General features: G+C 50.1%; 1 protein-coding gene across 1 annotated transcript; it reads left to right on the top strand.

Moving 5' to 3' along the window:
- Positions 1–1,341: 1,341 nt before the first annotated feature.
- FAM89B (family with sequence similarity 89 member B) lies at positions 1,342–10,940 on the top strand. Its single transcript, XM_080985569.1, has 2 exons — positions 1,342–2,476; positions 8,554–10,940. Exons 1-2 carry the CDS (start codon positions 2,219–2,221, stop codon positions 8,836–8,838), a joined length of 543 nt encoding a protein of 180 aa, XP_080841695.1. The 5' UTR covers positions 1,342–2,218; the 3' UTR covers positions 8,839–10,940.
- The last annotated feature ends 219 nt before the right edge of the window (positions 10,941–11,159 follow it).

Below are 11,159 nucleotides of genomic sequence, written 5' to 3'. Positions count from 1 at the left end.
CTGTGACTGTCCTGATGCCAGAGATGGAGCCTGTGACCTCCATGCAAACATGTGTTCTGCTACCAAAGTATGATCCTCCCCAGTTACGCAACACTAAGCCCCAGTCTGGCGTAATACCTTGGTGTTCTGCACTGGAAGTAAACAAGTCCAGTAGAGAATGTTACCGCAAGCAGGCAACTTTAGCCTGCCCTATCATTCCTGTTGGGAGGTTGGGTGTCATTTGAAAGAGAAAGGATGCACTGAGAAACGACCAGTCAGTGGCAGTCTTCCAGAGCTGCAGTCTGATAGCGGAAAGGTGCCAAGCTTCTCTCCCCACCAATAAACACAAACTGCGTTTTTTCTAATCAGAGTTGGGCAGACCTAAGCATATCAAAATCGGCAGGCTTAGCGTTCTACATAGGGTCAGGATGTGTGAAGCATAATGGTAAAAATATTAGCTTGTCATTTGGAAGGACACAACAAGGACTGGGATATGGTAACCTCTGGCGGATTTCTCACTTGGTCTCAGACTCCAGTAAAGCAGTGCTGGAGAAAAGGAACATGGCTTGGTTTTTAGCTCATTAGCCATTGCCAAAAGCAGGGTGGGCTCTACCATTGGCTAGGCAAAGTAGCCTGTCACAGATGGCACATAGTGAATATGGTTAACAGGTGGAAAATTCTGAACTGACCATTCTTGATAAAGCAAATTATTTGCTCAGGGGAGATGGGTTGATATTTCCTCCATGAAAGGCAAGGACAATATTTAAAAGGGGGATTTACCTGCAGGGATGGGGTTTTAAGATCAGAGCTCTGGCGCCACACAGAGGCAGACAGAACTATGAGTTTAGCGATGCTGGAAGCAGCCTGAGGGTTTGGGGAACTCTGTGCATCCTCAGTGACTTCTTAGGAATATAAGAAGCTGCTTATACCAGGTCAGACTTCCCTATATAGGGCTGCTTTCAGATGTCTTCCAAAGGTTGCATAATTGCAGTGCATACTTATCTCCTTGGTCCGGAGTCGCATAACTCCATACCCTCCAACATTTCTCCGATGAAAATAGGGACGTCTTAAGGAAAAGCAGGACATTTCGGGATCCAATCAGAAACTGGGACAAGTCCTGTAAATCTGGGATTTGGAGGGTCTGAAATAGCATAGGAACCAACTCCTAGGGGCAGAGGTCCCTTCGCCCCCCTGCCCAGAAAGTATTCCAAATGGTGTGCGTGTGCCGCGTCTTGTGATCGATTATGCGGGGAGGGGCTTACCTCCCCCCCCCCATTTTTTATTCAAGCTGGCGCCCTAGGTATATAACCTAAAGAAACCACGGTCTCCGCTGACCTTCATTCCAAGGAAACGGAGCCCTGCGTCAGCGCAGGCACCCCTGCAGTCGCTTGCCGCGTGGAGGTTGGGGTGCGCTCAGCAAGCCCTTTTGCCAACCCAGAGACGCGGCACCTGCGCTCTCCCCGTCAGTGGGAAGGGCGTCGGCTTCTGCACGTGCTCCACGTCCGAGAGCTCATTCCCGGCCCTGAAAACGGGCTCAAGCGGAGGAGGAGGCCCGGCGTCCTTTTGCCTCCCGCTGCGGCGGCCGCCCCTTTAAGCGGCGTCCTTGTGCGCGCCGCGCCGCCACGGCAAGCAAGCGAGCGGGGAGGCAGGCAGGGGCGCTGCGGGTGTGGCCGCCGCCGCCGCCACGGGCAGAGCGTGAACAAAGGCGGAGACGGGCGCCGGGCGGAGCTGCGCTCTTCGCGGCCGGGGCACTTCTCCTGCGCCAAGCGGGTCGGCCGGGAGGGCACCGCCGTCTGGTGTCCGGAGCAGCCGGGGCAGGGCCCCGGGATGCGGGGAGCCAGCTGGGTCGCCTCCGAGCCGACCTCGGTAAGCTAGCCGGCTGGAGAGAGAGAAGGACAGCGCGGGCCTGTTTCCCAGCCTGCATAGGTCCCTAAGCCAGCAGTTTCGAGGGGGCCTCTGAGCATAGCCAGAGTGCCTTTTTCTCTGCAGCCAAATCGGCGTGGAGACCGGTAGGCCCGAGCCCCCGAACCTCTCCTTTTTGAAGCGTCGCCCCCACCCGCCATCTCTGTTCACCTCCGTATATGGCTGGGGGCTGGCTAGCTCTGCCGTCCGGTGGGCGCTCCCTCTCGGCCTCCGGCCTCTTCTTTCCATCCTCGGGCGCGGGTGGGGGCTGATTTCGACCCCCCCCCCGTTTTCTCCTCTCCTCCCCCACCCCCCAAACATATTCCTCTCCTTCGCCATGACTTGCCTGCAGTCCTCCCAGGACAGCCTGGCGGGGAACGTGTGCGCCATCGAGGGTCTCCCCCCGCTGCCCAAGGGGCTCAGCGGGATCCTCAACTCCAGCGGAGGCTCGTGGCGAGAGATCGAGAAAGTTTACAGCAAGAAGACGCGCATCCAGGACGACCTGAGCAAGTCCCAGGCTTCCTCGGAGAAAGTGCTGCTCCGGAGCAAGCCCGCCAACCTCGACTCGGCCCTGGCGGTGCTGCGCAAGGAGATGGTAAGTCGGGACCCTCAGGCGGACCTGTTACTGGGGAAAGGAAGCAGGCCGATTTGGGATGGCATGAAAGAGGAGGAAGCGGTTAAGTTATCTGATGTATTATTACTCTTGTGTATGTGCCCGCAGGGAGACGCACCTGTGGGATTTTCGAGCTCATGTGCCAACATAACTGGGCCAGCCTTAGATGCTGTGTCCCTTGTCATTGGAGGGGGTAATTTACTATTCTGCCTTGGGCAACAAATTGTCTTGGGCCACTCAAGTTTTGGGTTCCACCAGAATGTGCATTTCTCAGGTCCTTTCAAGCCACCTGCATAGATAGTTGTATTGGGCTACAAAATTCTGCAGGCTTTTAGTCCTCAGTTGACTGCAAGGATATGACTGTGTCCGCAGGAATCCAGAAAGGCACTGAATAAGGTTTCTAGCTGGTTGCAAGAGGCAGGGCACAGCTTAATTTTGTTCCCCAGCAGAACCTGAATAAATAACACAGGGCAAGGATGAGTGCGCAGTTATGCATATTCTTAGAGTCACAAAAGTGACTCAAAGCGAGGTACCAAAATAAACACTAAGATAAAGAGTTAAACAAAGCTAAAATGCAAGAGCCCATTCCACTAAAAAGATGAGTAAAAAAAACCCACACAGGTCCCAAACATACTTCCAAAAGTAAGGGTCAGAAGCCTGGGTGAAATAAGGATGGTATTGCCTGGTGCCTAAAAATGCATAGTGATGGTGCCTGGCATGCCTCACTAGGGAGAGCATTCCACAAATGGGGAGCCACCACTGAGAAGGCCTGTTTTTGTAATGCTACACTTTGGAGGGGAGCTCATAGATGATGAATGCAGGGCCTAGGATGGTTCATGTGTGGAGAGGCAGCCCTTGAGGCACTGGGGTCCTGAACTTTATAGGTCATACCAGTACTCAGGATTGAGCTGAGAATCTAATTGCCAGTCAATGCAGTTATACCAAGAAAGCCGTCTGTCTGCAATCTGGTTGCTGAATGCTGAACCAGCTACCATTTTGGAACTCTCTTCGAAAGCATTCCCATGTAGGCGTAATGTGATCTAACCTAGAGGTTTACCAGACAACAGAAGTTAGGCTATCCCTGTCCAGATAGAGAGAAAAATATAAGCTGGGCCATCTGCTGAAGCTGATGAAATACATCAGCTCAAGTGACGCTGGTGGACTCAGAAGTACCCCCATTCAACACGCCTGCTCCTTTAGAGGTGTGTGACCCCATCAGGCCAAACCTCACCCATCCGATCTAGGAAACCATCAGCTAACAGCCCCTCTGGGTTAAGTTTTAGTTTATTGGCTTTCATCCAGTCCGTTACAGAGGTCAGACATCTGTCTAGCTAGCACATCTGCTGCCATGCCTCCACGTCTAAAGGATAAATGGAGCTGTATTTCATCAGCATATTGCCGACAACGCACTCCAAAACGCTGGCCGTTTCATGTAGATGTTAAGCGGCACGGGGGATAAGATCGAGCCCTGCAGCACTCCCCACTGAAAGCTCTATGGGGCTGATCGAAACTCTCCGAGCCTAAACCCTGATTGAAATGGCTCTAGAAAATTGGTTTCATGCAATAATCTTGCCCAAGAAGGGGACATTGGGGACCAGCTAATAATTACTTAGGGTGGGAGTCAACTCATTGGAGGCCCTCCCCAAGGACTTCTGTTGCACAGTGGGGCTTCCCCTTTCCCCCACAGCCCCCGGAATTGGCTCAGGGGTTGAGAGAACCCCTGCAACACAAGGCGGGAGAGGACAGTTGTTTGGTCTGGTAAGCCAAAACGCTTGTCCTAACAGAACAATCACTTTAGCCTGACATGGAGTTCCTTGCTTAGGTTTTCCAAACCCAGGGAGGGTTTCTGAAGGGGGTGGTCTTTGCCACCACCTCCTTTAGACTAGTGGGGACCACCCCCTCTCTCAAGGAAAGGCATTGATCGCCTGGCTGAGCCACCTTCCTTGCTAGGTAGCTCAACCCTAAGTTACATTATTGTAAAGCTGTGTTACCACTTTCTGGACTTGAGGAGGCCAGATTCGTCTTTTCTTAGTGCTCTGTGGTCTGCGCACAGCCCTAATCCAGTGTGCCACATGCTTTAAATTTCCATTTCCATCCCATCTCCCCTCTAAATACACGTGGGACTCAGCTACGTTGGCAAAGAAAAGGCGTTTTATATGTGTTGCTAAGGCATTCCAACACTGTGACACCAGGTGGCACTGTGGAGTTCCGTTTTTTGCCAACCTGATTTCTCATACAAAGTGGTTTAACTGAAACACTTCTTTGATGTGTCTAGATCCAGCCATGGTTTCTGCTCCCTTTTATTCTCACAACAACCCGGTAAGGTAGGGTAGGTTGAGAGAGAGTGGCTGGCCCAAGATCACCCAGTCAGCCTGACATGGACAGGCATAGATTTGGGGTGCTCTGCTTCTCATTTTCCTGCATCAGCCTCCTGGAGGTTGCACAAGGCCTCCCTCCAATTCTGCAGTTCTATGATTTTAACTTTACTTTCCCCTGTTCCTACTCTCTAACTACGACACTACACTTACTTTTTTATTGGACTTGATTGCAGAAACCTAAGTATTTTCTGTATGCCAATGGTCTGTTTGTCTTTAAAAACCTTTTTGCATGCCACATTGGATTTCCTCCTGGAGAAAAGCATAATCATCCCCCCGCCCCAAATTATCAGTTTAGCCAGATGGTAAATATGCTAAAATGCTTTTGGATCAACCTGCATACATCGACTGGGCTCAGTAAAACAGCACCATGCATAGTGCATGATCACCTGTAAAATACAACTAGGATCAGAGTATTTTGCCTCCTTGAAACAGTCACCCTGGATTTATGCATCTTTAGAGTGTTTGTTATCTGCCATCAGATCAGGACAAACTTGCTACTTACAAGACATCTTTGTTTGCAGTCAGTGCCCAGGAAATTAGAAGTAGTTACGTGCACTCAATCAAATGTCAGGCTGTGAAGATCATTTGATATAAGCCAAAGTCTACATTAATGCAATGCTCAGTGGTGTCCAATGGCATTCCATGTTAATGAATTCTAAATAGTCTAGAGTAAAACATAAGGTTTTTTCCCTACAGCTGTTGTTAGTGTTTTGCCTTGAGACCCATTTTGTAATGACTGGCAGTTTTAAAAGTAAGTGAAAGGATGGTAATCTAGGAGAGAGTATGGTACAGTGGCTAGAGTGGGCGTGAGGATCCTGTGATCTACAACTCTCATCATTCCTGACCATTGGTATGCTGGCCGAAGGGGCTCCTGGGCAATGGAGGACATCAGGTACTCCCATTTCCGCCTAGAGCTTCCATCTATGAACTCTGGGAAAGTGGGATTTGTGCACGATAAGGCTATGTCCTCTGCAGTGTTAGAAACTCAGATATATAAGCTAATTGCTAAATGGCACCTAGGTTATGGTTGCCACAACGGAATGTCTTTCCCCCCAATATTATATTATCATTATCATTATCGTCATCATTTCTATACTGCTTTATATTTTAAAAAAGAAATATCGAAGTGGTTCACAACATTAAAACATGAAATAAAACTATCCAGAATAGAACAGATCCAAACTTCAAGGAAAATATTTCAGATCCTTCTCTTACTTTCCCCAGTCGCCAACCTGACATCCACAAATCTCCACATGGTCACAATTGGACCGTCGCAAAACGCGCCTGGCACCTGACTAATTTCTAACACTGGTCTGCTGTTGGAGGCAGTATGTCTCTGACTGCCAGTTGTCAGGAATTGCAAGTGGGGCAGGCTGCTTTTGCCCTCGGGTGCTGCTTGCAGACTTCCCATAGGGGCATCCGGGTGGCCACTGTGATGAAAGGAGGCTGGGCCAGACAGGCTGGTGGTCTGAGACATCAGGGCTCTTTTTACGCTCTACGGTTGGGTGCAACTTCAGCTTTTCCTGTGTGTGAGGAGAATGAGACTAAACAGTGGCCCTCCCCCCACAAGATGGTTGGGAAAACAAACTCAACAGAGACGGCAAACCACCCTTGGAACTGCAGTCCACTTAAAAGCACAGGCAACTCCCCACGGATCTGTGCATGTGGGCATTGCGCCGAACCCAGAAGTTAATATAAAAATTGCAAAAATGTCCCTAGAAGAGCCCAGAAAGGGCAAAAAAGGCATGGAAACAGCACCTAGCAATCCCACAAGCCTTTGCAAGTGCAATCCCAGGAGCCGTTGAGGCCTGCGGAGAGTTGGAGTTTTTTAATGTTTTTTTGGAAGCCGTCCAGAGTGGCTGGGGAAGCCCAGCCAGATGGGCAGGGTATAAATAATAAAATTATCATTATTATTATTATTATTATTATTATTATTATTATTATTATTGGAGTTTGAGCAAGGAAGTTTGGAGGGAGTCTGGTTTTTTAAAAAGGGTTTTTCAAGGTTTTCCAGAGGTTGAGAGGTTCTTGGCAGGCTTTTCCAATGTTGTTTCAAATATGCACTGTTTCACTTAAACACAGCCCCCACGTAAATTGGGTTGGTTGCCTGTAACCGTTAAATGTAACGAATGGAAGTCAAGGAGAAGTGCGACTTGGCATGGCTTCAAAGCATGTGCTGTGCATTCCTCCTCCAGCAGGGAGCAGCAGAAACCCATACTAGAAACCCATTTTCAGTTTGCAGCAATTGTCTTCTGGCACCATTTTTTTATTATAGCTTACTCTCTCTCTCTTTGTACTGTAGGGGCTTACACTTCCCTGCAAATACAGTCTGGCAAGTGTCTGTTAAGCTGGGCAAACTATCAATATGCATAAGAGATCCAGGAACTACCATAAGTATTTACCATCTTAAAGGAACAGCCAGGCAGTCCAGAAAAGGCAATCAGATAAGGCATTATCAGGTATCCTGGCAGACAGGAGAGAAGCAACGCACTCAGATTTCTGCTGGGGACCACCTCTTTCTGTGATGTATGTCTGATGTTTTGGGGGGTGGTCTTGAACTACAGGGTAGACAATTTTAAAAGTCTATATAAGAGCTTGCACACCAATGTTCTGGGTTTCTCTCCTCCATCCCTGCGTGGGGGACCCTGTTTAATAAAGATCATACTTACTAGCTGCTTTGCTTCTCAATATTCTCTGGTTGGCCTCTGTTAGTTTCTCCTACCTAACCCCTACAGTCCAAAGACAAATGGAAAGCTTTTCCCATTTCCTTCCTCCTTGCAGCGAAATATTTGAGGTCAATTTGGGAAAGTCAAAATGGCTTCAGGATTGCTCTCCTGTACTATTTCAGACACGTGGTTTATATACTTATGTATATGTTTGCCTTGTACATTTATGAACATTTATTTTATATATATAAGACCTTAGAATTCCTATAACAGTACATAATAAAGTGAGACGGTGGGGAAAGGCAGTGCAACCAAAGCTCTGTGGCAGAGCTCATAATTTGGCACCTCCAGGTACATCTGGGAAAGAGTCCTGTCCCAAACCCTGGGACCCTACCCAGACCCTGAGATCATCCTCGGAGGCCCTTCTCTGTGTGCCCCCAATGCGAGGGGTCCGGAGGGTGGCAAGATGAGAACAGGTCTTTTCTGCGGTGGTTCCCTGCAGAGGATTTTTGATTCAGTGGATCTTTGGCCTGCTGCAAGGGTCTCCTCATACTCTTGTTTTGTTTAAGCGCAGAGGAGGAGAACAAAAAGCCCTCAAAGTCAAAAGGGTCGATTTGACATCAAGGGCCAGGAAGCTTAGACTTCTTTATCAGGCCAGCTCCCGTTTATTGGCCGAGGGAGCCGGCGTACAGCTTCCAGGTCATGTGGCCAGCATGACTAAGCCGCTTCTGGCGAACCAGAGCAGTGCACGGAAACGCTGTTTACCTTCCCGCCAGAGCGGTACCTATTTATCTACTTGCACTTTGACGTGCTTTCAAACTGCTAGGGTGTCAGGAGCAGGGACTGAGCAACTGATTCGAACCGCCGACCTTATGATCGGCAAGTCCTAGGCTCTGTGGTTTAACCCACAGCGCCACCCGCATCCCATGGAATAAGTAGCAAGTGTTGAACGGCTGGGACTACGGGAAGTGTTGCCGATTCTCCAGCTGAGCCTCTCTGCTTTTCTTTGTTTCAGGTGGGGCTCCGGCAATTGGACATGTCTCTGCTCTGCCAGCTCTGGTCGCTGTACGAGTCCATTCAGGAATACAAGGGCCTCTTCCAGGACATGTCTTCTTCGCTGCACTCGGAAGGCAGCCTGGCTGCTGAAAATGGCTTCTCGGATGAGGACGAGGACTTCGAGGTGGATCAGATGAGCCCCGACGGGCACAAGGAGAACCCGCTGGGCCAGCGGCTCCGCCTGCTCCAGCCCCAGAACTCCCGGGATCAGTGGCTCCAGGACTCCTTCCACATCACCATCTGAAGCCTCTGCCTCTGCTCCTTGCTTGCCTTTCCCCCCCTTGTGTGTCGGCTGCCGAACCTGACTCCTGCATCTTTCGCAAAAGACGTTCAGGGGGGCGATGTAGGGGGTCTGTCACTGGCAGGAGCGAGAGGAGGGCTGTTTGCATCAGGCAGTTTACAGCTGGCTCCGTCATAATCAAACGACCCCTGAGGAGAACTACCACGTTACGCTTCACAATTAACCTTTTGGGGGTTTAGCATTCAATCACCGCCAAGATGTCACAGAGCAATCTTTCCAGAGAGAGAAAAAGAGGTTTGTGTATGTGGCCGGTTCAGGAACAGAGTGCAATTCCTTTTAGTCCTCTGGGCAGTGGCGGACATCGGGCTTTCAAATTTCAGCGGCGCCCCGTGCAACGGCAAAATCTGCCTCTTGCCTTCCGTTCTAAGTCCTTGTTGCAGCATCCCCTCAGCTTGGCACCTGTTGCGGGTGAACTGGTTGTGGTCCCCTAAGTGCGCATAGAACCACAGAATCGTAGAGTTAAGAGGGAACCCTAAGGGTCATCCAGTCTAACCCCCTGCAATACAGGAATCTCAGCTAAAGCATCCATGATCCTCCAACCTCTGCTTAAAAACCTCCAAGGAAAGAGAGTCCACAACCTCCCGAGGGAGTCCGTTCCGGTGCTGAACAGCTCTTAACTGTCAAGAAGTCCTTCCTGGCATTTAGTCAGACTCTCCTTTCTTGTAACTTGAAGCCATTGGTTTGGGTCCTATCCTCCGGAGCAGGAGAAAACAATGGGCTGGAGTGCTTGCCTCCAGTCCAAAGGCCATCCTCTTCTCACTCAGAAAAAGGGGCTTATGGGACAGATGAGCCACTGCAGTCATTAGGGTTTAAGCATCTGGCTTCCCATTGTGGCCAACCAGGTTCCTGGAGAAGGGATGGGAGAGCCCTCCAGCCGCTGTCATCCCTGGCCACTACTAGCCCTGTGGCCTCTGGGAGCAGCGTTGGGGGGGGTCTCCAAGTTTCCCCACCCCAACCTAGAAGAAACCTCCCAGCGTTGCTGCCCAGCAGCGCTTGATCTGACCCTGCAGCTGTGCCAGAAGGGAAGTCTCCTCGAGAGGAGACAAGGAAGCCCCTTCCATTTCAAAGAAAAGCCGCAGCTCTGTTTCATGTACATGGTGCTTGAGGCATAACTGAGGCCATGCCTGTGGCTACCTCACTGTTTGTTTCTGGGGAACGCGTCACACCTCAACTAGGCACTGTATTTTCCAGCTGAAAGAGACTTCTTGGGCTGGGGTAGCAGGATTTCCCTCGGCCACCTCCCTCGCTTAGTCCCTACGGCTGCCACTCCAAACCTGCTCTCTTTCTCTCTTTGGGAGATGAAGCCCCACATCCCTTGAATGCAGGAGGTCCCAGGATCAGTCCCTAGCAGCGCATCCCCAGGTAGGCAACAGCCCCTTCCTGAGACCACGGAGAACAGCTGCCCGTCAGTGTAGACAGTACTGAGCTTAGAGAGGGACCAAGGGTCTGACTCTGAATATAAGGCAGCTTCCTGTGTCTCTAGAGCAGGGTTTCCCAAACCTGGGTCTGCAGCTGTTTTCAGACTACAGTTTCCATCATCCCTAGCTAGCAGGACCAGTAGTCAGGGATGATAGGAATTGTAGTCCAAGAACAGCTGTAGACCCGGGTTTGGGAAATGTTGCTCTAGAGGCTGAGCCTCTGTCCCAGCCTCCACCCCATCCCCAGTCCTTTGGAATCATCCCAAAATGGCGTAGCTGGATAGGAACTTACTGTGCACGAAGAAGCTTACTTGCTAGATTTTTCTAGGCAGAGTTGCGTTTGCTGGATTAATTATTAGTGCCTCGGCCGCGTTACCTAAAAAGCGGCCTCTTTAAAATATTTAATTATATATGATTGTTCTGGGTTTTTGGTTTTAATTTTAAGGCCTTGAAATACAAGGGTTGGGGCAGACCTCTGCTTCTCTCCCATCCCGCACTATATAACTGGGTACAAACTTTGGACGGCTAAGTTAATATATTGTTTTGTTTCTTTTTAATGGGGCATTTTTGCAACGGAGCCCATTGCAACCGTGGCGTGAATCCAGGGAATAAAATGGCCTCGCAGAACCAGGTCTTGTCTGCGTTTCATTCCAAGCTGGGGTGGGAGCAAGGATCCTGGTTTTGAACAACCTCTAAAGCAGGGGTCAGCACCCTTTTTCAGCTGTGGGTCGGACCACCGTCCCTCAGACCATGTGGTAGGCCAGATTATATTTGCGGGGGGGGGGGGGATGAACGAATTCCTATGCCCCACAAATAACCCAGAGATGCATTTTAAATAAAAGGACA

This window comes from Podarcis pityusensis (assembly GCF_964106645.2).
Source record: "Podarcis pityusensis genome assembly, chromosome: 16".
Taxonomy (NCBI): domain Eukaryota; kingdom Metazoa; phylum Chordata; class Lepidosauria; order Squamata; family Lacertidae; genus Podarcis; species Podarcis pityusensis.
Note: the sequence above shows the minus strand (reverse complement) of the source record. Positions and strands in the feature narration are given on the sequence as shown.

Bases quoted from the DNA above. Each gene is read 5' to 3' on its own strand.
- FAM89B (XM_080985569.1), top strand. From the start codon at position 2,219: ATGACTTGCCTGCAGTCCTCCCAGGACAGCCTGGCGGGGAACGTGTGC. The intron at 2,477-8,553 runs GTAAGTCGGGAC...TCTTTGTTTCAG, and splicing joins CGGTGCTGCGCAAGGAGATG to GTGGGGCTCCGGCAATTGGA.